This window comes from Theobroma cacao, chromosome 4 (assembly GCF_000208745.1).
Source record: "Theobroma cacao cultivar B97-61/B2 chromosome 4, Criollo_cocoa_genome_V2, whole genome shotgun sequence".
Classification (NCBI taxonomy): domain Eukaryota; kingdom Viridiplantae; phylum Streptophyta; class Magnoliopsida; order Malvales; family Malvaceae; genus Theobroma; species Theobroma cacao.
The window spans coordinates 12,436,667-12,462,238 of record NC_030853.1 but is presented as its reverse complement, the minus strand read 5'-3'; the positions used below and the strand labels follow the sequence as shown (position 1 = coordinate 12,462,238).

Sequence of the window (25,572 nt, the reverse complement as noted above, 5' to 3'; positions counted from 1 at the left end):
CACAGAAGGTTTTATCCACTGTTTACACTTTTCCTCCCACGAATGAGAAAAACATGACCAATGTCAAACGTCTGTTGTTTTATAATTGCATCATCCACCTTATTGTGTCTCACACTTTCCACTTTCACGACACAAATTATTCCACCATCAAGAGTAAGGATTTCTAGATTTGGTACCTTATCAAAACCAACCAACATGTCAATCTAGCTAAGTTTATTCTCAATGACATGATAAAAATCATAACCAAATATAGGAAGGCATTCTGTATATCATGGCCATTAGTGCTATCATCGACTTTGTAGGCATCCACACTAGGTGCGATCCACCTAAGCAACATGAAATGCACATGAAGATCAATGAGCATGCCATCAATAAGCTTGGTTTTGTGTATGTCAATAACTTTTGGCTATGTAAAGAAGTTGTCAATGAACCTAAGTTTGCTAGAGATGAGGGTAATAAGGACACCTTGGCTAAGTCGAGTGTCACCCCTAGTGCTACCCTTAGTGTTGGTCCGAGTGCTCCCCCGAGTTTAGGTCCTAACTATCCTCCTATGTCCACTGCCTTTCGTAATGGGCAAGCTTATTCTTGTTTATTATCTTTTATGGAATATATGGATGCTAACATGATTCACAGGCTGGATGCATTGGAGCCTTAGACTTGGGAGCTCATTCACCACCAACACCTACTCGAAGAGCAATTCACTACATTTCGTGCTCACTTTCCACTACCTCCTTGAGCCCCTCATATGGGACATTGGCAACTTTCCTCATCCTCATTGCCTTTGTTGGATTAGATGGCCACTTGTGCATTCATGCTCATCATTGTTACTTTGGTCATTTCAAACATTTCTTTATAGTTTAGTTCAGAGTTTCTTACCTAATGTTACATGGTCTTTGCTAACCAATTTTGGTTTCTAACTTCATTGTTGGTATCTCATGTTTCTAGACAAATATTCATCTATGCTATTTACTTCCTTTTCAGCTATTTTTCCTTCTATATTATCTATGATTCAGTCACTTTGTGCTGTGTATATCCTTTTGTTACTCAACTTTACATTATGTGAGTTCTTCCTTCGTTTCTTTTGATATAACAAAAAAAGGGAGAATGAAGAGAAAATGTTTCTTTTACCAAATAAAATCATTTTACATTTGTTAAATAAGATCATAAATTGAGGGGGAGGACTTAAGACTAGAGACAATTTTCATATCCTAAAAAGTCTAGCAAATCAAATTTTAAAATTTTGCTCATTTGTTTTGTCATATCAAAAAAAGGGAGATTATTAGATTAATTATTCTTTATGTTTTGAAATGACAAAAAGAAATGACCAAAATTCATTCAACTTATAGCAAAACAAAGCTCTCACATCCCAAAACAATGTCAACTAAGTTTGAAAAAGAAAAAAATTAAAAAGGCTCTAAAAAATGCATTATGGTCTAAATCTATCAATACATGTTCTTCATGCATCGACACATTTGGATAAGTATCGATAAATTCCAACATCTATCGAAACATGTTCTTCAGCAGAGTCAAAACTCAAAAGTCAAACTCAATCTATTTATACATTCTTAATTGTATCGATAGGATTGAGACAGAATGTTTACCGACCTAAAAGCATCAATACAATTCACAAATGTATTGATACATTTTCAATAGAAGTACTTACTATCTCAAAAGTATCGATACATTTTAAGAAGAATGTCAAAACCTTTGCAGCCAAGTTCAAATGTATTGATACATGCACAAATGTATCGATACATCTCGATGAGAATTCAAAAATAAAAGGCAATGTATCGATACATACACATATGTATCGATACAATGTGACCATTAGAGCCTTGAATGAAGAGAAGAACGGCTATTGTCACATTAAATGCACTCCTAACTACCCTTAAAGCTTCAATAACTATAAATAAAAGCTTCTTCAGCATTTATGAAGGTTGGAAGACTTGAAAACATAACTCAAGAAAGTAGAATTAGTCATAAATTCATTCAAAACCCATTGTACTCTTCTTGAATTCTTAAAATCTTCTAGTCAAGCATTTATTGAGTCTTCATCTCTTCATTAAACATTGTACCAAATTCTCTATTCAGCCTTTAAGAGGCATAATAGTTGCACCTATATTTCTTTCATTGTACTTGCTTAAGTGGTTATACCTTAACCAATAGAAAAGGTAGAGTAATTGTGCTTTAACCATAAAAAGGCATTGTGTTGAAAGGTTATACTTGATCCATAGAAGGCATTATATCAAATATGGATCAAATAGTGGATTTTGAATTTCTTAGTGAATCTAAGGGAGAAGACATAGGCAAGGAGGCCAAACCTCTATAAAATACTTGTGTCAATTTTTTCACTCTTATTTTTACTTGAAAGTTAATTTTCTTTTATTGATTAAGAGGTCAACTAGTTTGTTTATATTCAAATTTTGCATTTAAGTTAAAGAGGGGACCTTATTTCTTTAAAAATAAAAAAGGTTCTCAAAATTTACAAAACAACCCAATTCACCCCCTTTTGGATTGTTCCATATTGAGCTTATTAATCTAACTACTATATCATCCACATATATTTAAACAACAAGTAAATCATGTTTATTTTTCTTAATAAAGAGTGTAATATCTACATTCTCCCTAGAAAATCTTTTTTCAATCAAAAATTTTGATTACTCATCATGTCTTTGTTTTTAATGCTTATACTTTTGATGATTTTGTTAACCATTGTCTCTTAAGTTTATTTTAAAGCTCACACTTCTTAATCTTTTTTATATTAACAAAAAAGGGGAAAAAGGTTTATGAGCATACTGAAATGCTCTTAAGTTATTTAAAGGTTGGAACTTATTTTGAAAATATCATGCATATGTTTTCAAATGTTTTGAAAACATCATGCATATGTTTTGAAAAAGTACAGACTTCATATTTTCATTACCTTCTCACTTGAACTTTAATTTCTTAAATGTTTTCAAAGCAAGGGCATAAAGACTAATGGAGTTAGGGGGAGTGAAAACTCTATTATATAGAGTTATTTTGACATATTTTGGGGGCTTAAGTAGCTAATTTTTGATATTTTAGGTTCAGATTTTAGTATTTTAGGTGTTTTTCTAGTTTAAGTTAGATTACATGTTAAGTAGTTAATTTAAGTTATTTTAGTTCAATTTTACTTTATTCTTCCTTAATTTTCTTCAAGAAGAGTTATTGTTGATTTCTTTCATGGATTTGTGTAGGATATTTGATGAAAAAAGTGCATTTGAATCAAAACAACACAAGCATGGTGAAGTCTTCATTCGTATACGTTGCAGTAATTCAAAGATAACTTGAACTAAAAAAGTCCAATTAATGTGATTCTTGATACATTGCATGCTGAAAGAATGGACTATAACTTTCATGTTTACTACTTTACCCATTTTAGACCAGATAAAGGTGAAAATTACATTAAAAGATGATAAATGGATGTAATTCTGCACAAGGTAGTATGGTGACTAGAGTTGTGGCCTTGAGTTACTTTTGGTCGCGACGCTAAGAGAGCTACCACAACAGCACTAGGAAGATCATGGTCGTGGGCCTAAGCTAATGAGGTGCATCATACTTTGGCTTGAGGCAAGAGTGCCAAGGCATGGAAGAAACACTATGACGACACCACTAATGATTGCCACGGCACTACAGTGCCAAGGAGTCATGGCCGCAACACCACCCTGGTTTCCCAAAATAAAAGCTTTGAAAGGAAATTGGAAAGTAGGGAATCTTGCACATATTTAAGGGACTTTTTGAGAGTATTCAAAAATGAGGAGGCGGTGAGTAGTTTTTTTGGAGAATTAGAGCTAAGAATTAAGCAAGAAATCAAGAGCAATTGAGAAATATTCAGGATTAACTAGGCTTCCTCATTACTTTATTTCTCTCTTACGTGTTATACTCATTTTTCTTATTTGAATTCATGGCTGAATTTCTTTGGATATTGATTTATTTAGATATCATAAACTAATTCGCTTTTCTAAGATTGTGACGGATTTCAACATGTAGTCTAAATACTTGTTTTTCTGTTATTTATCATGAATGTGTATTGTTTTACTTATTCAAATCTGCCTTTAATGTCTTTAATTGTTTGATCAACAATTAATTGATTTATGAATCTAATTGAAACTCGACAAAGAGATTTTAGGTTGGACTAAGATTTGGATAGTGTATGTTCATGTCACTTAGGTTATCAGATTCGCGATTCGGATAAAGATACACCAATTGCCATACATAGCCAAATTAGGACACTTGCTTAATGAACTGAATTTAGTTTATTCTTATAGATATATAGTGAACTAATTAAGTTAGGTATATAGTGAACTAATTAAGTTAGGTATTTGTGCAAGCATCTCAATGGAGACTTAGCCATAGCTTTGGATTCTAGGTTAGTAAAACCATCCAGGGGAAATAAATAACAACAGAAGCTAGTATTAGATGAAATGTTGAATGAACCCATAATCCTAAGTCTTTAATCTACTGTTTTTCTCAACATATTTAATTTCTGCAAGTTAATTTAGTGTTTATTTTAATTTTTTCTTGGATTAGTTTTTCAATTTTTGAATTGCTTAAATATAATTAATTTGTTATATAATTTTAGTACTTAGTAAAACTTTAGAAACAAATTTCTGTGGGAACGACAATCTGGACATACTACCTATATTACTTGTTCGATATATATACTTGTGTGGGCAAAACCAACAATAGGAAGGTTTCACAAAATTCCAAATGCAATATGCTTATGATTTTGTCATGCTAAAAAGGCGAAGATTGTTAGCATTAAATGACAAAATATCTTATGTTTGATTTGAAAAAATAGCATGAGACCTTAATTTTAATGACAAGCATTTGAAATTGCCTAAATCATATTTTTAACCTCCTAACATCATGCTACAATTGTTTGAAAAGCCATGCATCTTTAAAAAAATATCGAAAGATTTCAAACTTTGGATGTTCAGCCAACAAAATAAAAAACAAACATGTTTTAACTTGATTTTAGATCATAAGGAGGAAACAAGGATGAAATAGCTAAAGTGAAATCCAAAATGACAAGAAATCTTAAGGAAATGAAGCTCCAATCAATACTAGAAGAGCATCAATCGATCCTATGGTAGAATTTATAAGAATGGATAAAGAATCATGATTCGAGGTAGCCATAGTTGATCCTTTAAAAGAGGTAGTCACTCCATAGGCAGTGGTCTCACGAAACTTAGACATTTGTGAAATTGTAGTTGATCCTCCTTGAGTGCCATTCGATCCTCAACTAAAACAAAATGAAAAATCAAGCTGAAAAGAGCTATAGTCGATCTTGATCAAGCAACAGTCGATCCTTGAACTATAGCATCATGCAAACCTCCATTTCAAAGAAACCTAGTCAATCCTCAAAGCATGGTAATTGATCCTCAAATCCAAACCTCAAAGTTGCACACTCTCTAGAGTTGGATTTAGTATAAGATGAATTTAGTTGACTATAAAAGCCTTAATTAGATAATTTTTGAAGAACATAGTCAATCCTAGGAGCATGGTAGTTGATCCTCAAGCTTCAGCAATGGGCAAATTTATTTCAAACTTGTGTTTAACGGCTCCAAACATCCTTAACACTATAAATAGACTTATTTGAGTCATTTTGAAGTAAGAGAATACCAATACTAAAGACAAAAACCCTAGAAAGACCCTCAAGCTTATTTTTCCTCTCTAGCTTTCATCTTAGTCTTCCAAAAAGCATTCAAAAGAGAAAAACTCACTCTTTTGAAAATGCTTGAGGTAATTTTTTTCTGAGATTATTTCTTCTCTTCATACTAAAGCTTAAACTTGTATCATTCAACCTTTCTAAGGCAAATCCTTTGCTATATTCCCTTGTACACACATCTTTGCAAAGGTTCTAGTTTAACCTTGAAAAGCTACTTGTGGGTTTGTGATTAAGCTTGTTAAAAACCATTGTTGAAGGGTTTCACTTGATCCCATGAAAAAGTTATTGTAAAGGTTTCACTTAATCCCATGAAAAAGCTATTGTGAGGATTTCACTTGATCCCATAAAAAGCTCATTTCCCTTAGTGGATTTGAAATTCCTTAATGTTCTAAGAAAATGGATGTAGGCACTAGAAAAAGCCAAATCACTATAAAATCTTGTGTTTTGCTTTTAATATTCTGCATTATGATTTACTGCTTGCACTTGACTTAGGACAAATATTTTACCTTTGTTTATTATTTGTTCTTTGTAATTTATTGTTGAAAACTTATTTACGAAAATTGCATACTTGTTTTTTGAATTTTTGGTTGCTAAAAGTCTTGATTTTACACTTAGTTTTCAAAAAAAAATTTAAATACCAATTCAACCCGCTCTTGATATGTTGTTCATTGAGACTTCTACACTAATAGGCTCCAATGTGTGTATCAATATCACTGCCTTTAACATTTTATGTGCTCCCACTGATAATGTGTAAAAGGGTCATAAGCAATAAACCCTAAGGAAATAATCAAACCAATTGATTAATTGCTTTTTGCTCTAACAAAACCAATCCATTAAGCATTCACTAGTTTATAGCAAATTCACCAAACTTTTATAGAATTTTCTGCAAATATAAAAGAAATCTAGAGAATATAGAAAAAGGAATGAGAGATTGTTAAAGTTGTCCCTATTTCTCTTTCAAAAAAAAAAGTTGTCTCTATCTCTTTTATTAAACAAAAGAGTCCATGTTCACATAGAATTTACATGTATGTTTGTATAGACATAATTGACTATATGTATAAACATATATGGTGACATTTAAAAAATTAAAAATAAATATAATTTATTATTAATCAATTGCAACTACACTTACATGTGTCCAGTAATTTTATAAATAGTAATATATGTTCATTATGTATTATTAATTTAATTAAATCAGAAGACTAACTAAGGTTCAATTTGCATGTTAACCCACTTTAGTCCAACTATTAAGAACTTATACTCTTCTTTATTTAAAGAACAACTTTCTTTATTTCTTCTAATGTGAGATTGTGTCCCACACATATTATTATTGAAAATGTCTAACAATCTTCCACTATTTTCAAAATAATCTAGATTTTCAATAATCTTGTAAATCAATTACATAAATGAAGGTGTCTTTCTATTGAACCTTCACCTTGTGAAAACATGTTGAAGTTAATTAAAATTATATGGTAAACTATGCTATGAACCAACTATTCCATATGGTTAATAGAACATATCAAACACAATGATTTCAATGTAACACCCCAAATTTTCAATGTAAATTAAGTTAATTGAGAAAGATCTATTAAATATATTGTGCCTTGAGTACATTGATGATATGTTATGTAAGCCAAGTGTTGAAAGTGCATACATTTACACTAAGTCGAATTTTTTAGGAAATATGAGAAATAATGAATAAACTCTATGGTTTAAGGTTTTGATTTGTATTTGATGTGATAATAAAGAATATGTATGTGTGGATTGGATTTTATGAATGATTAGAGGTTGTAGAAGAGGTTTAAAATGAGCTTAGGCTTTAAAAAAGAGCAAAAGTGCAAGGGAAGTTGAATATACTAGTCTAGGATCGATAATAAGCCCCTAGTAGTCGATCCTAGAAAAGAAAATGGGAAACGATGCAAGCATATTGGTCCAAGATCGACTATAAAGCCTTCATTGTCGATTATGTGAAAGAAAAGTCGAATACAAGTAGACATACTAGTCTAAGATCAATTATAGACCTTCCATAGTTGATCTTGTGAAGGGAAAAAAAGTGAAATCTGATTGTCCAGGGTCGACTACAGACTTCCCATAGTTGACCCTAGGTTGCCCAATCAGCCAAATTTGGGCTTAAAAGCCCCAAATCTGACTTTTCTTTATTTCTCTCCTATTTTCTTCTTCTTCCACCATTTTCCCCTAAATTTCACATCCTTCAAACCCATCAAATTCCATCAACAAGTCTTGGATTCTAAGTGTTGAAGGTAAGGATTTCCACTTCTAAAAGCTTGATTTATGATTTTTGCTTTGTCTCTCTAAAACTCAAACCCTAACCTCCTAAAACAATTTTAAAGCTATTTAGAGTGGATTGGAGCTTGGGAAATGCTTCTAAAGGTAAGATTAAGCATTTTTACTAATTGATTTTTGATGTAATCAGTTGATAATTTAGATTTGATTTAGTCCAGCTTTGGTGAGATTTGCCCCTTGAGTTTGCTAAAGAATTTAGAGGTAAAATTTGTGCAATCTAGCCCCTAAAGTATGGGTTTAGCTCATTATTGAAGGATTTGAGCTTATAGGTTAGATTGTTAAAAATTTAGTTATTTTTAAAAAAGCTAGCACTTTTCGAAAATCAAGATTTAATTAGTTTTTTTATGATAGATGTATCCTAAGGGGGAAATCAAAGTAATTTGACGCATTTGTGAGGTAGTGGACGGTTGGAGGCTAAAAATCAAAAGTTGGCTGTGGAGTACCTCCAATTTGTCACTATGAGTGGGGTTTACCTTTGAAAATGCATGTGATGCATCACACATTGTTTAATGTGCTGCCATGGTACTTGAATGATTTTTTAATGTGCTGCTATGGTACTTGAATGATTTGTATATGTCTAGATGAATATGCCTAGGCTAGTATATTATTAATAATATGCCAGTATATGTGTTTATTTGTGATTGTTATTAGGAAGCATGAGCTGTTAAACATCTAGGTGATGTATGATCTTAGTGGCTTTTGGATATGTTGTGACTAAGTTAGTGTGATGGTTATGCCATGATGTGGGATTGGATTGCCTGATTGCTGATTAATTAATGATGCAAGATTGCTCATGTATATGCGGATATTTGGCTACGGATAATTTAAAATGAGATTGTTGATGCATTTGTGCCCAATGAGCCATGATTATTAAGGCCTAATTGCTTGAGTATGTGTACTACCATGTGTTTCGACAACTGATGCGAATTGTTCATGTATGTGGGGCTAAAAAAGGCCAATTAAATGATATGATATTATGATTCATGAATCATTAAGGCATTTAGAATTCAAACGAGTGTATAGATAATTGAAGCTCGATAAATGTGATTTGTGAAATGTTGTGGACATATGGAAAGATAGAGACATGATGGTCTCATTATGGCTTTGTGCTTCGTCTGAGGGATGAATTCCAAACGTTGATTTGACTTGAGGTTAAATAGGTCCCGCTACCTTATGAATGTGTGTGTGCATGCATGGATGATGGTAAACAAGGATTGTGGTTTGGTCTTACCTACGATTCCCACCTCTAGTGTCGTGATGTCGCTCGTACGGAGATTACTTTGGGTAATGCCGTCAATGGGAGATTACTTCGGGCGATGCCAACTGTTAGGAGATTACTTCGGTCGATGATATGATTCTCTGCTAGCTGCGTCGGTGTTGGGTGTGATTTGATTCTCCTCTTGTTGCTTCGGCACAGGTGTGACTTGTGCTCCACTAGTAGCTTTGCTCTATTGGTGATTTGTTTTTTTAAAGCAGTTGGCCACCGTGCATGATTTGACTATGTCCAGGGGAGGACCACTCATTGATGTGTTTAATTATGATGATATAATACATAAATATGTGTGTATTGATATATGACTAAAATGTGGTGGTCATTGTATAATTTAAATGTGGTTGACATTTGAAGAAAAGCTTTGAGGGAAGCAAATCATACATATTGAGTTTGAGGTTGTGCCCGACAACTAAAGTGTGCCTATGGAGCATACATAATGATGGTTTATGACGGTAAGCTTTGTTTATTATGTTGTATTTTGGAGACACGGATTTGATCAATTAATGAATATGAGTGTGTCGTTGAGATGTGATTCCAGCAAGCATGGTGTGATATGCATGTAGGATATTAGAATGATCCTTGCACTTATATTTTGGAAATATTTGATAAATTACTATGTATGTTATATAATAAATGTGTCTTCATGTTATGAATATTCACTTATGCTTTATTATGCTGCGTTAGCATCCCCATCTCATTGAGTATTAGATGACTCACCCCCTTTGTGTACCATGTTCAGATAAGTGATATATACGTGGCTTAGCATCATCGTTTGAATGAACCAATTTTAGCATCTAGTAGGTTTTCCACCTAATGGTTCATTCCACTAAGGCCAGTCCACATTAGCTCATTTGAAATTTTAAAATTTAGAAAATAATGTATTTCAGATATTGTAGGCACTGAGTGCCATGTGATATTGTGTACAAAGGGTTGTATGATATAAACCTTATGATTGGCCTATGTGTGGCCTTATGAATATTGTACTAATGAGTTTATGAAATGAAATGGATTATATATTTTGTTTATGATACCATGGACTGAATATTGGACACGAGAATTCTAAGGCTTGCTTGGATTTCGCAGGCTTCACTTGTCGGACTGGTGCACCAATCACAAACCCGAGTTTGGGTCGTAACAACACCAATGAATGCACAATATCCGGTGACACTTTATGGCCATGCTTATGTTGGAATAAGCCTTGTAGCCAATCAGATTGATCAAGGCTTATGTCCTATCATGCAATCATATCATTCATGTCAAATGATTAGAGGTTTTCTTTCATCAATAAGACTATGCTTATATGTCTATTAGATAAAGTCCATGAGATTAACCTGTCTTGTAAAAGAATTGTAAATTGTTACAATTATGAAATCCCTATGCATCAAAATATACTCTCTAAATTGTTCATAGTCAATGTATCATTGAGACTAGACATCAATGATGGTTAAAGACTAGTACATTCTATGTTCCTTAGTTCAAAAATAAGCAACCAATCTCATAGGTTAAAGTATAGGAATACTTGGAACTAAAAAGTAAGTGTTTGTTCTAGGAACAAGTTCGCTAGACATAACCCAACATAAGGATTCCATTTGGTATTTCACTCTAATGTCAATGGAGTATATCCTCATTTGACAATCATGCAAATGATCCTTAGACTGAAGACACCAGCTTGTCTTATATGTAGAGTGTTATGCTTTAACTTTATCTCTCCAAGTCCTAACCAAGGATGCCTAAAAAGGATGAACGTTGAGTATAGCATGAAGCACATGAAGGCAAATCAATGGTCAAGATAGGATTCATCACTCCGAGTAATTAAAGAGATGTATCTCAATTGTTCAACCTTAAGTTAGCTTATGTGAAAACTTTGGCCAAAGCACAATAGGTTTTAGGAAATGAGTTTTTTATAATCCATGATAGCTAATTAGTGTTATGACTGAAATTGAAGATTTAAGAGTTGACATTGCATTATGCTCCTAAACTTTCTAAGATACATCATGAAAAGATTGAATTGCACTAAAAGACTGATCACTAAAAGTTGAGTCAAACCATTTTGACTCTTTTAACATTTGGGTGGCCATGATGGATTGCTAGATCCTACTCATGACCTAAAGTCATAAAATGGTTAATGTGATTAATGATAAATTCAAAGTAAGTTTGAATTTATCTAATCCTAAACTTAATTTACGGATTACATTTTAAAGTCATTGTCAACATGTTGGAAGCCTAATGGGTCACACACAAAAGGTGAATATTGAGATTACATAGGGAAAGGTGATTAAGTTGGATTTAATCAAAACTAGAATTTATAAACTTTTATTGAACTTAATTAAAAGGCTTAATTAAGTGCAAGGACCAATTAGCAATTACATGGAAAAGCAATTAGAGCTGAAATTGGTCCATGATATAAATACCTGGCTTAAGCTACGCTCTTAGTAACCTAACCACTACTCAACACTAATGAGTAATGTTGTCGCCCTTTGTGAGTGTGTGAAGAGAAAATTTTGTTTTCTTTTGTTCTTTTGGCTAGGGTGAAAGGAAGGAAATAGTGTTTAAAAACACATCTTTGCTAGCACATTGGAGGCTTGGAAATCCCACCCTTTAGTAAAGATTTCTCCATTCATTGTGTGGATTTTCATTAGAGGATGCATAAGAATTTCTTAGACAACTTTGGTTTGCAACAACCAAGCCTAGTGTAAGGTCTCTTGGAGGGGCTGTTTTGGTGGAGTTTGTACAAGGAATCAAACTTTCCTTTGTACCCAAGGTAATGACTAGATCACACGTGCGTTTTGTTGTACTACATACCATCCAAAAACCATGAAAGTGGCCTTAGGTGGAAAGGTCGGTTTTAGTTGTTTTTTCGCTGCGTTAATAATTTTGGTTTTGTTTTTGTTATTTGCATTTTGATACATGTCAGGCCTTTCCCACTAATGTTAGCATCTTTTTTTCATGAGTGCTATTAAGCTCATAAAAGTGGTCACACTTTGCATTCACATAGGTAGATCCCATAAAAAATACCCCATAACTACTCTAACAAATATATATTATAAGCCTATTAAAAGTACATTACTCATCATGTCCTTACTATTATGGTTACCTGCCACTTGACCTGAAATGAAATATTATTTATCATATTATAATGCTAACAGCTCAATACGAATAATACACTTTGTCTCATTGAATTCAAGACTAAAGGTTATACCAAACATTAAGTCGAAGTTCCACCATTATTGACTTTAATTTGTGAACTTGAACCTCCATCTTTTTTTAGGTCTTATTTACAAGATGTCCAATATGTTTTACTATTGAAAATGTCCAACATGACACATATATAACATGATGCTTTGAACGTTCTATGTAATTATTATCATATCATTGCATCTAATCAATCAATCTTCTTTTTAATTTTGGTAGAAAGTCGAACAATTTCCAGATTAAGGTTGCCTTTGGGCCTGAAATTCAAATGAGCAATCAACCCACATCTGGGCCATGTTTTTTGTTCCTTCTGTGAAATGGGGAGCCCAACAACCCACCAACTGAGAGCCATAGCCCAAATTAATGGATCCAAAAGGCCCATTTTTTGGCTTGCTCTAACATGAAGAAATGAATTCCAAACCCAAGTAGCAATATATATTTTTAAAAATAGTACTGTTAAAATTTAAATTACGTAACATATAATTATTTTTAATATTTATATTATTAATTAAAAATCACCATTTGATCCCAACTTAATGTAGGTTGTACTAAGAAATATATTTAAAGTCAATTGGTTTTTAAAAAATTAAAAAGATTCTTATAATTAATGTTAAATAAGAGCTATCAAATTTATGAATAAAAAATTATTGATTTCAGGATCCTCTACGTAACTTATTGCAATTCAATAAACATATTTCTTAGTTAATAAAAATAAATAAATAAATAAACTAGTAGTAATGAACAAATACGTAATTAAAAAATAAATTATATAAAGATTTCCACTGATTTCGTACCATTTCTGCAAAGTATAACGATAAAACCGAAGCTTCCCTGCTCCAGCTGCATCCAGTAATAACTAGCCTCACTTTTTCTTTTCTTTGTTTTGAGAAAAGAAAAGGAAATCAAGAGAAAGAAAATGGGTTCTTTCTTTTCAAGCTTGTTAGGTTCGGCATCAGAAGATTCATCTTCAAATTCATCTTCATCTGAGCCTTCAAGGGTCTTAACCTTCCATTCATCTCCCAGATGGCAGCTTCACTTCAACTCTGTCAAAGAAACCCCAAAGCTTGTACCTTTCTGTCAACCCAAATCCAAAATTTTGCCTTTTTTTTTTTATCCATTTATTTTGAGTTTTGATGGTTCTTGTGATTATTATACAAAAGATCTGACTCTGGGTTTTTGTTTCTTTTTCTTTTTATATGCATAAAAAAAAAAACAATGAGAGCAGATAGTTATAGATTTCTCAGCTTCCTGGTGTGGGCCTTGCAAGTTCATAGAACCTGCTGTACATGACATGGCTGCAAAGTTCACGGAAGTTGATTTTGTTAAAATTGACGTTGATGAGCTGCCTGTATGTTTTCGATCCTTTTCTGCACATAATTTGGAAATAGTCTGTCAGGGTGCTTTAGTATACAGGATGATTAATAGAACATGATAAAAATGAAGATTTTCAATAATTTCTCAGGGTAACTCTCTCCTTTTCTGTACATAATTTGTAAGTAAATTGTTAGGAGTGCATTTTGTGTACAGGATAATGGAAAAGATATGATCAATTTTTTGGTAACTTGTTATGCCTTTGCTACAATATCATTCTGTGTCCTAAATGCACCCTAAAAAATGAGTTGAGTTGGGACGAAATAACATAGTCTGTAATATATATTTGGAGACGTTGTAGAGGATTTTATTAATTTTGCCCTTGGTTTTTGTTGTCGCTTCTTTTTCTTTTGGTTGTTGGTGGGTTTCTAGGATGTGGCGCAGGAATTTGGGGTGCAGGCAATGCCAACATTTGTGTTGGTGAAGAAAGGGAAGGAAGTGGATAGGGTGGTTGGAGCCCAAAAGAATGACCTTGAGAAGAAGGTTGAGAAGCATAGGACTCTCCAGGCTGCTACTTGACAATACTTTCAGTTTGTATATTTCCTTTAATAATGTCTAACGGGGTTTCCTGAAATTGATTATGGTAAACAATGTTTCAACTCTTTATTGTGGGACGATGATGATTTCATATATGCGATTGATATAAATGGTCAGATGCTTTCTTTTACATTCATTTCCTTTTGTGTTTATCTGATTTCCCATATTGCATTCGGTGGCTCCAAATTTAGCTTGTTAAGTATGAAATGGAGTGATACAATTAGGTTATTGCCCCAAAAGGAGAAGGAATCTTTATATGCAGCATCTTTACTCAAGCAAGTAGAGTGACCTTGATAGAATTCTTGAGTAATTAAATCTTGGCAGCTGTCTTAAGACTCCTCTCTAACAACAGGCATCTTCGTATTATTGACAAAGATTTCTGATTGGTATTAAAGGATTAGCATTCATTCTTTCTAGGATTTCAGATCAACTCTGTTCTGTTGCTTTCTGCTTTTCCTTGATAGGATTAGAGAGAGAGCCAGCATTAAAATGAAATTATATATGGAAAAGAGGTAGAGAGAACAGGACCAAGATTACATTGAATCCATAGGAAACAAGAGTCTTTCAGGAAGATGATGGATTTAAGCATATGAAAAGCAGTTGGAATATTTTGGATGACAAATTACAGGGCTTTATTACTCTCAGCAGTAGCAGCAGCCGCAGCAGTATATGTACAGCATGTAGGTGCAAAATGTTGATGTCTTCTTAGACGGTGTATGCTTGCTGAATCGTGTCTATGTCAAGACCCTTCAATCTAACTACCGATTCGACATGCCCTTTCAGCGTAGTCAGTTCTCTCAGCCTGCAAGAGAAAATGCAAATATTTAGCGTGATCACACGCTACCATTACCCCTCCAGCAATAACCCATTTCGGAACACATTTAGTTTGCTATATTCATGTCTTTGCTCTACTCCAAAAAGGATCAAAATATCAACTGTGATCAGCCATTCATTAGATGAGAATAACAAACAGAGCCCTTGATGCTCTTGCATTTTGGGTTTATATGCCAGCTCTCTTCTAATGAAAAGCATTGCCAATTTCTATTTGACAATTTAAAGAACAACAAAAATTAAACCCATCCATGTAATTGGCAGGCATTTTATGTGCCATTTTACAGCATCCAGCTTCTAATCACCTGGATAGAAACCAGAAACTTAGGCTTAATTAGCCCCTGGAGGTAACTCTTGCCCATCTAGTTAAATGTCTCCGTGAGCATATAAGAAGAGGGAAAGGGAAAACAATGAATATGCTGACCGCAAAATTTAGTGTTAGCTTATTATTAATGGATGCATACCTCGCAATTTCAGCTCGCCTTTTTGCTTCTTCAGCCATCTGATTAAGTTCTGTGAAACTGGTGCGGTCGCTGAACATCTTGGTATCAGGTGCCTGGAGCCCATGGAGGGTCCTCTGAGCATGTGCCCATTTTAGTTCACGTTCTTCCTTCCCAAAGTCTTTCTTCCTCGTGAAAGCAATCTGCAAAACAATCAACCAAATGAAACATTCAGCAAGTTGCTCCGCGCAACAACAAAAGTTGCTCTACCAGTTGAAAATCATACCCTTTGTTCAATAACAAGATCCCAAGCCTTCCCGCTCAGGGCATATCGTATGAAGAACTTGATAAAGTCGAGTGGGATATAGAAGACAAGGTTGTAAAGCCATATCACACCTGCCCAACCCCATCCAATTCCTTCAATGGCAGCAAAGCTCCAGTTTGCATACACAGCTATCAGTGTAGCAATCTGTTCATGAGAGAAACCAGACAAATCAAGAATAGGTATTTCTGTTTTACATAACTCATGTTTGAAAGCGACAAAAAAGCAGCAGTTTCACTAACCAGCTGGGCAGCTACAAAAGCTGTTACAAGTAACAGGCCAGGACGCTCAACATAAGACCAACTCCTTGCTCTTGTTACAAATATGAGCGCCTGACTGATAATGCTCACTTGCAGATATATTGCAGAAGCAAGCTTTCTCATGTCATCATGGTCCTTTTGCTGAAGGCTTGAAACCCCAAATGTGCGCTGAATAACACAGCATCACACTAAGCAACTGAGTATGGCATGATTAAAGTAATACATCATATGGAACACACACACAGCCGAATGGTCAAAAGCAACAACAAAAGAGAAATTAAGGGTTCCTCTGATCGTTGATTTTGCTAGAAAGCAAAAATCATAATTGATAAAAAATGAACAAATGACTAAATGTAACTCCAATTCTAACATAATTGTTCTGCGTGAAAGTAGATGAATATTGATTTGGTTACTTTCAATGTCATAAAACTATCATCTTACGGGAAAGAAGTCTGTCTCGTATGCTGCCCAAAAGAAAATGACAGTCATCATGGCTAAGTAACCACCAAGAATGACTCCAGTAGCAAAGATTTCTGCCAATTTCCAGCTGTCTGGCTGAGGAGATGGTTTCACCCTATCCTTGGATATCGTCATAATGGTACCTGACAGACCAATGATTTGTTTTTCAAGCAAGCATACTAAATAGAATCAGGGACTGCACTTTCAGGGTAATGAAGACAAGCATTACAAACCATCATTGAGGATAGCAATAATCAGCACCATGAAGGGGGGAAAATCAAACTGCCATATCAAGGCCAGTAACATGAAACCAAGCTGTCAAGCAAGAGGTCAAATGAACGTACAGTACCAAGTCAGAATCAAGCTACTTTTTGAGAGGAAACCACCATTATATTACCACAGCAGTTACACTAAATATAATTGTCAGAAAGCAACATTTCAAAGCCAATGCCAAAGAACTTACCACAATACGGATTGTAATGGAAACCGCATATATCTGCGAAGAAGAAAGAAATCAAATAACTTCAAATTAAACAACAATGTTGCTCAATATGGTTAATTGTGAAAGGAGGAGATAATAATGCCTGAAAAAACCATAACCATAACTTACCTAGTAAAACTCATATTTTTGTTTATATATTTTTTAAGTTAAATAAGTAAAGCTGACTAATTAGTATGTTAAGGACTTGAGTTAGAAGAACTGCCTGGCTGACTCCAAATGTTGCCATTGCATATCATGGCTATAGTCTAGACTCACCGTGTAATTTTTCATCCTTTGGAATATTGCACGACTAGTTAGTACAGCACTGATTATAACACTAAGACCTGGTTCTGTCAAGACAATGTCGGAAGCACTTCGGGCTGCATCAGTTGCATCAGCCACAGCTATGCCTATGTCAGCCTTCTTAAGAGCAGGAGCATCATTGACCCCATCACCAGTCATTCCGCATATATGTTTCCTGGCTTGCAAGCGCTTCACGATCTCATACTTGTGCTCTGCACCAGCAATTAAATGAAAGTAGTACAAGCAAAGACAACATAAGAAGCATACTCTAACACCAAAATTAAGGACGTCCTTATCATAAATTGCATCCAAACATCACGTCAGTCATTGACCACAGGCCTCATTGTCTAATGGTATCTGGCAGTGGCACCAGAGAGGATCAAGTCTCTAACCATCAGCTTTAAGTGTGTGTTTGAGTTCTTAGACATGGCTTGGGGATGTTTTTGCAAGGAAAATTTATTTCAAGATGGAAAAGGAAAATGTGAAGATACCTGGGAAAACACCAGCAAAGCCATCAGCTTTCTCAATCAACTCATCAACTGGCAAAGCAGCAATAGACTCATCTTTGTTTTGTCCTAACAAGGCTGATGAAGGATACATGTTGGTTCCCATTCCCAGACGGCGTCCTGTTTCTTTTGCTATTGCAAGTTGATCGCCTAATGGTTATAAGAAAGATCAAGAATAGGAGCATTGATCAGAATAAGGAGACATGCTCAAATAAAAACAAGTATATTCATTTACCAAGTGCATTGAGATAGTTTGACGCAGTATCAATATGAGGATACGCACCTGTGATCATTTTCACGTTCACTCCAAGATTCAGTGCCCTTCGTATTGTGTCCGCACTGTCATGTCTAGGTGGATCAAACAAAGGCATTAGGCCAATAAATTGCCATGGACCTCCTGAGCTTTCCTTTCTTCCATCAGGAACTTCCTGTGCATTGATTGATATAGCCAAGAAAATTATCAATTTCATTGTAAAATGTAACAGGGATAAAATCACTTAATTATAGGACAAAGAAACAAGACTACATAATATATATGTCATCACCTGATATGCTACTGCAAGTGATCGTAATCCACGCTCTGCAAACTTATCAATTACTGCATGAACTCTACGCTCCAACTCTGATTTATTGTGTGCAAGATTCAAAATCTATAATCCAACAAAAGGAATGAATTACTTCATGGCATTAACAGAACAGTCAAACTACATAAAGTCTACTGATGAGCCTACCTGTTCAGGTGCACCTTTGCTGACCCGGTGCATTCTACCTTGATTGTCAATATATGTCAGAGCCGTTCGCTTATCAGTTGGATTGAAGGGAAGGAAGTGAACTTCTTGAATACCTGCTCGTGCCTAGGAAGTTTTTTCAAGGGATAAGCAGAGAAACCAAAGTAAATCAAAATAGTAAGATTTAATTAAGCTCTCCTAATTGTTACCTCCTGTCTAGCATAAGCAGCAAGCATAAAAGGAACATAACATCAATAAGCATACCTCCTTTGGATCAGCCAGCATCCCCACTATAGCAGCGTCTATTGCATCCTGGTTTTCCAGCCGAGATGCACGAGCTGCCATCAGAACGACAGTATCTGGATCTACTCCTTTCGCAAAGATCTATGCCACAACATCAAGATAAAAAACGTTGGACCGCAGAATAAAATCAGATTGCTAGAACAGAGATAAAATATGAAGCAATTGCCAACCAACCTCAACAAGATTTTTGTCCACTGACAACTTGTTCAAGGTCAAAGTTCCAGTTTTGTCACTGCAGAGGACATCCATGCCTGCCATTTCTTCTATTGCTGTCATTCGTTTGGTGATAGCTCCCTGCACCGACATATATATGTCAGCACAATTAAGCAATGATCATCTTAAGAAACACACTCACAAGAGCAATTAGAACAAACCTGCAGGGATAAGCGATGGGACCCAATTGCCATTGTAACAGATAGAACTGTGGGCATGGCAATAGGAATTCCTCCAATAAGAAGTACCAGCAAATTGTCAATTCCTGGACGGTACTCACGGTGTTGAATCGGGTACATGACGATGATTTCTGTTATCATCCCCACCGCGATGGAACATATACAGAAATTACCAATTGCAGTCAATACCTGTTAAGCAAATGCAGAAAAGCATTTTATGAACAAAACAAATGCAGAAGAATACCAATTATTAATTTAAAATAAGGTTTGTGGCTCTTTCTCTGTACCTTTTGAAAGTGACCCTGTTGATTAGTAGAATCCACGAGGTGAGCAGCCTTGCCAAAGAAGGTATGAACACCCGTGGCAATCACCACTGCCTCAATCTCTCCCTGTTTGCATGTAGAACCCGAGTAAATACTGTCACCGGGGCCTTTAGTTACGGGAAGAGACTCACCAGTTAGCGCAGACTGCATTGAGAAACATAGAATGTTAAGAAATAAACTTAAAACTGATTCAGTTGGAATTCAGCCAACAGAAGAATGAATCTATTAAGGTTGCAAAAGAACCTGATCAATTTTCAGTGGATCACCATCAAGGAGGCGAGCATCTGCAGGAATAATGTCCCCGAGTTTAATACTGATTATATCACCAGGAACAAGAATAGCGGCATCCTCCTCAATCCACTTCCCGTCCCTAAAAACCTGAAACAATTCATTGCAGGTTGAATATACAACAAAACAAGAATGTCCTTTGAAAGTATTTTTATATGTAAAACATGAAGGCACATATCGTTTATCCAATTACCTTAGCTTTAGGAGCAAGACGAGCCATGAGAGCTGCAGCAGCATTGCCAGCATTGTTCTCTTCTATGAAACTTATAGTTGAATTAATAAAAAGAAGAGTAATAATCCCAACGAAATCTTGCCAGTCAGGTGGTTTCCCCTGCAAAGGCATGAGGACATTGCTAAGTTCCTCCACCGTTTTTTCCCAAGAAAAATATCAAAAGAGAAAAGAAAAACAAGATGCTTCCCATATTTACTGCGTGCTAACATCATTCAAGTAATTGAATAACAAAAGGCATTCGTGTGAATTATTATATGTATAAATATAGTATTGTGTTTTTTGCCAGAAACAAAAACCAACATAGATTACAGAACATAATGAAATACACTCACGCCTCCATTGGCAAGTGCTATGGCCATGATTGCTGCAGCTTCCATAACCCATGAGAGAGGGTTCCACATAAACCCCAAGAACTTCAAAATTTTGCTCTCCTGCAAAACAGAAAAAGACAAATATATTAGCTCTATTTCACTTGAAAAAAAGGTAATCTACCGAAACTTACAGAGAGAACTATAATTTATGTAACGGGTTCCAACCAACCAACTCTGTCCATAAAACTTGATGATCAGTTTTTAAAAACCTGAAAATTAGTGTTTTTTCGAACATAAAACTAAGATTTTATTTGTTTAAAAGGAATTATTAAATAAAAATTTTAAAATATATTAATACCTTTTTTTCCTCAAGCTTATTGTAGCCAAAAATAGCAAGCCTTTGCTCAGCAGCTTCTGTGGTTAGACCATCTTTGTTACACCTCAAAGTCTGAAAAACCTCTTCAAGTGGCACATTTTCCTACACCCAAAGGTTTAATTTATCAAAATCCAAAACAAGACAAAAATCCCAGAAATCAAAAACATCCAAAGAAAAAGACACCTAAAACAGAATCAAATTAACCAAAAAAAAAACAGCGTATGCCCTCTGTTTTAGCTTTGTATCATACCAAATCAACAGCTTCCTTCAGCACTGCATCCAAGGTCTCATTATTGTTTTCCATATCAATAGAGTTGGTCCTTCTGAAGCCTTACAAAATCAAGTACAAGAACATCAAAAGACTAAAATTTGAAGAACTCATAAAACTCAAAGAGAATCAGAATTCAGAAGACAGAAACAGAGTACTCTGTTTTTCTGTGTCTTTCTCAAAAAGTTTGGTTGTTATTGTTTTTTCTCTCACCAGAATCTCAAAGTGGCCGCTCTTTTAAAGGTTAGGATTGATTGTTTCAAGGTGGGGATAAATTGATAAACAGCAACAAAAGTAGATCATGTACTTGGCGGGTACACTCTGTTTCTATTACATCCTCCTCCCTAATTTCATTTTGTTTTTCTTGTTCTGAAGAAATTAGATGAGTGGAAGCAAGACACTTGGAGAAGTAGATTATTATGCCTTAAGTTGGATACTCCTTTGGACCATTTTGTCCCTTACCTCACTTTCTCTCCTTTTGTTTTTCGAGGGAAAAAAAGAAATAAATATTTCATTCATACATGCATTGTTTGGGACAATTGATGGAATATTAACATTGAGCTTATGATGGATTGGCAATGACTAAAAGGTGTTTCCTTTTAACTTTGAGGAATGACATGACTAAAGTTTCTTTGGTTTTGGCATTGAGTGTGAAATCATGCAAAAGATGTTTTTAAGCAATGATATGGATATGTTACAATATTCCATCACATTTTATGGGTGATTTACAATTTCCAAACCCACCACTAGAGAAATACTAAAGCTATTTCCCCCTTTTTCCTGTGTAGATGCCTAAATGGTTAGGTGAGAGTATAGAAAACAAATTTACTTTTAACTTTTACTGTTTTAATGCAATTGAGAGCTGATGATTTCAACAGCAATCTTAGAATTTTTCTTTTGGTATAATATTTGAAAATTTTTTTAATTATTTAAAAAGATTTAAATAAATTTTTATTCTTTTAATGCATTCAATCAAACTCTTGTAATTTTATTTTTAGTCAAATAGGTTTTTATAACTAACAGTTAATTGATTGTTCGTCAGTGAGAATGTTATTTATCATTTTATATTCACTTATCACTGACATGATGTTGATATAAATAGTGAAAATACTACATGATCATATCATCATGTTACGTTAGTATGTCACGTTATCATTTTTTATGATATGTAAAAATGTCACGTCGTATAAAATAACAAATAGTATTTTAATTAATAATAATAATTAATCAATCATTAATCATAAAGATTTATTAAACTCAAAATTAAAATTTAAAGATTTAATTGAATACAATAAAAAAAATAAAAAATTTATTTAAAATTTTTTTAAACAATTTAAAAATATTTTTTAATTTTTGTTAAGTATTATACCTTTATTTTTTTTCTTTCCTTTCTTTTTCGTTGTATATATATATATATATATATGCATCTTTTTCAACCCTTGAATTAGACTAATTGTTTTGTGTTGCACACGACATCCATTTGAAATTTGGGCAACATTATTACAGCTCAATTATAGCTATGACCAAGCCTTCTGTACGAAACTTGTCCAAGATAGCATAATTTAAGACGGTCCTAGATGGCCGAATTTTCAACCCCTTTGATACAGTTTTGTTATTATTATAATTTTCATTCTCCTAGTAGGAATTTTAACTTGGTTTAAATATACAAGTGTGCATCATTTACCACAACTTTATCAATTAAAACTTAGAAGAACTTGACAATTTCTTCTTCTTTTTTCATAATAAATTGCAAGTTAGTAAATATAGAAAATGTGGTCACTCCAATATTTTAGAAATGAAAAGAGAAAAATTGCAATGTTTTTCTCATTTTTAATCAGACAATTTTCTTGTGATGACTTTGCAAGCTAAGAGAGCAATGTTTACCTTGACAATGTTACGCCTAATTTCTTCAAAGAGTTTTGTTAGGTTCAAAAATAATCCAAAAGCCATTAAAGTTTGGTGTATAAACCTACCAAGAGTGCATCATTATTCAGACATCAACCTGAAAACGCATGTATTGGTTTTCATATAATAAAGCTTTCCCATTTATTTATTTACACTAAAATTGGATTTAATACGACTGCTTAACTCACATGTTCATATCTCTAGCTACCAAAAAGAATAGCAGAGGATGCCCAATGTTTAATAATCTTTTCTTGATTTTTAGTACATCAATTAGATGTTCATGTCTATTGAAAAATGAATGTGAAACGAATTGAATAAGCCTAAAATATAGACATTATAATCTAGCCTTAATTATTAAGGTTGTGGAAATCCTTACAAAGTAAGGTTGGAGGCATTAACCTTAGCCAATAATTTAAATGAAAGCGTGCAAACCACAACTTGAATTGATTTGTCATTTGGGTTTAATTCAATTCAAATATATAGTTGAAATCTCAAATGCCAACAATAATGTTTTTTCTCTTGTAGGAAAAGAAAACTCAAAACCCAATATGTTCATCATACCAATAATCTTCTCAAAGAGGCAACCTTATTAATGAACTTCATTCATGAATATAGACTAAACTTTTTGTTGGTACACATGCTTTCAACTACATAGACATGAGGGTTGAGTACAACATCCGGTAACTTTGAAAAAAGAAATGCATAAATGATCACAATAACATGAACAAGAGTCCTATCGAATTCGACTTGGACTCTTGAAAAGTCACAGTAGTCAGTATCCGTGTTTGTCCATTTTCCCTTCTTTTCTAAACCTTTCTCTCTTCTTCTTCAATTTTCTTCTTGCATGTGATTTCATCATTTTGATTTTCATTTCGTAGCATACTTCCAAACAAATACTAATATTTTTTGGTCATTTCTACAATAATGGAATTAAAATTTTATATAAAAATAATTAAATAATAATCATATAATATAAAATTATGAACTGAATCAATACGAAACAAAAATTAATCATTTTAAAATAACATCAATAAACAAGAGTCCCATCAAATTCGACTTGGACTCTTGAAAAGTCACGATAGTCAATATGGGTGTTTGTCCATTTTTCCTTCTTTTCTGAACCTTTCTCTCTTCTTCTTCAATTTTCTTCTTGCATGTGATTTCATCATTTTGCTTTTTTCAGATCATACTTCCAAACAAATACTAATATGCACTCGAATATTTGACTCATTGATTAGTACATTATCTCCTTATTTAAATAGCAAAATTCAAATCTCCCATCCTTCAATTATAAAAAAAAAATATTAATATTTTTTATTATTTCTGTAATAATGAAATTAAAATTTTACATAAAAATAATTAAATAATAATAAAATTATAAACTGAATCAATACGAAATAAAACTTAATCATTTTTAGAATAACATCAAATTATAAGATGACAAGCCGCCACCTTCTATCACCACTTTCAATCTGTCCCTACCTTTAAAAAAATAAAGAATTATTAACTTTTGATACATGAGAGGCCCCCAATCCTTTTTCTTTCCTTTAGAATAAGTTGGGGACACGTTTTCGGGTCAGCTTTCTCATTCCTAACCACCGCCATAACCGTCAAAGTGGAAATAGTTGTTTAATACTTAAGAATTAAGATCAAATTAAAATAAATATTTGATTTTTAAGTTACTTGGGCACCCCATCTATGTGATAAGAGCACACTCTCAAAGATGAAATTGACCCTTTTATTTTATTTTTTTTCTTTTTAATTTGAACGCTACTATGTTTTTCCTTTTTTTTTTTTTTTCATCTATAACGAATTCCAAATAAATTGTAAAATGAATAGAAAAATCAGGTAAAATTATGAATACAGGCCTTCACAATTGTTTGACATTTGGGCTTGGAGGGGGGGTAAAAGAACACTACATATGCACCACTACACAATGCTTTCTTTTTAAAAAAACAAAACAAAGAAAAATCAAAGATTTCATTTTATTTTATATACCAACTTGGAAGCCACCTGAAACAGGCAAAATCAATTTCAAGATACGTTCAACGCTGAGGTGGTTAGGTTTTGATTTTTGTCGTGGAGCCAACTCTTTCTCTCCTTTTTTTTTTTATTTCTGGATGAATTGCATTATTTTGTTAGACTCACTTCATTGTTTCAATGAGAAGAAGAAGAAGAAGAAGAAGTAGAAGAAATCAAGATGGTAACCTGAGATTTCCAATTAATTATGGGTTCTTAGACCTGGGACAGTTGACTTATATACACCTCACCAAAATCAATTATATCTTCTTAAGTATGTCCAATAAACTATGTATGGTTAACAATTAACTCTTTCTCTTTCAAGTTAACCACTATTAAATCTTGAGTGATTAAGTGCCAATTGGTAGTTCTAACATGTAGCTATACAAGCTGAAAAGTCAGTGGTGGGAAATAGCTAAGACAGCAACATGTAGCAAAATTTTCCACTATATACCAGAC

At 33.7% G+C, this 25,572-nt stretch overlaps 2 protein-coding genes across 3 annotated transcripts; one reads left to right on the top strand and one right to left on the bottom strand.

The window, feature by feature from the left end:
* LOC18601433 (thioredoxin H2) lies at positions 13,207-14,502 on the top strand. The gene is made up of 3 exons (XM_007032367.2): positions 13,207-13,524; positions 13,684-13,806; positions 14,202-14,502. The coding sequence occupies exons 1-3, from the start codon at positions 13,375-13,377 to the stop codon at positions 14,346-14,348; spliced, it is 420 nt and encodes a 139-aa protein (XP_007032429.2). The 5' UTR covers positions 13,207-13,374; the 3' UTR covers positions 14,349-14,502.
* Positions 14,850-21,581, bottom strand: LOC18601432 (ATPase 4, plasma membrane-type). 2 transcript variants are annotated; one of them, XM_007032366.2, is made up of 22 exons: positions 21,403-21,581; positions 21,172-21,251; positions 20,904-21,023; positions 20,567-20,665; positions 20,196-20,333; positions 19,958-20,092; positions 19,679-19,858; positions 19,374-19,580; positions 19,174-19,293; positions 18,961-19,080; positions 18,700-18,822; positions 18,514-18,618; positions 18,252-18,396; positions 17,954-18,118; positions 17,436-17,674; positions 17,142-17,174; positions 16,912-16,993; positions 16,661-16,821; positions 16,202-16,387; positions 15,924-16,106; positions 15,662-15,840; positions 14,850-15,168 (listed from the first exon to the last, which is right to left on the bottom strand). In XM_007032366.2, the coding sequence occupies exons 2-22, from the start codon at positions 21,223-21,225 to the stop codon at positions 15,072-15,074; spliced, it is 2,871 nt and encodes a 956-aa protein (XP_007032428.2). In that variant the 5' UTR covers positions 21,226-21,251; positions 21,403-21,581; the 3' UTR covers positions 14,850-15,071. The 2 variants fall into 2 exon arrangements, with proteins under 2 accessions (XP_007032428.2, XP_017975017.1); XM_018119528.1 differs by having other exon boundaries at positions 21,172-21,581.

Coding starts and splice junctions, on each gene's coding strand:
- LOC18601432 (XM_018119528.1), bottom strand. CDS start 21,225: ATGGAAAACAATAATGAGACCTTGGATGCAGTGCTGAAGGAAGCTGTT. Junction 19,294..19,373: donor CCCATCGCTTATCCCTGCAG/GTTTGTTCTAAT, acceptor ATGTCGGTGCAG/GGAGCTATCACCAAACGAAT. Junction 18,823..18,960: donor TGCTGGCTGATCCAAAGGAG/GTATGCTTATTG, acceptor AAAACTTCCTAG/GCACGAGCAGGTATTCAAGA.
- LOC18601433 (XM_007032367.2), top strand. CDS start 13,375: ATGGGTTCTTTCTTTTCAAGCTTGTTAGGTTCGGCATCAGAAGATTCA. Junction 13,525..13,683: donor TCAAAGAAACCCCAAAGCTT/GTACCTTTCTGT, acceptor CAATGAGAGCAG/ATAGTTATAGATTTCTCAGC. Junction 13,807..14,201: donor TTGACGTTGATGAGCTGCCT/GTATGTTTTCGA, acceptor GTGGGTTTCTAG/GATGTGGCGCAGGAATTTGG.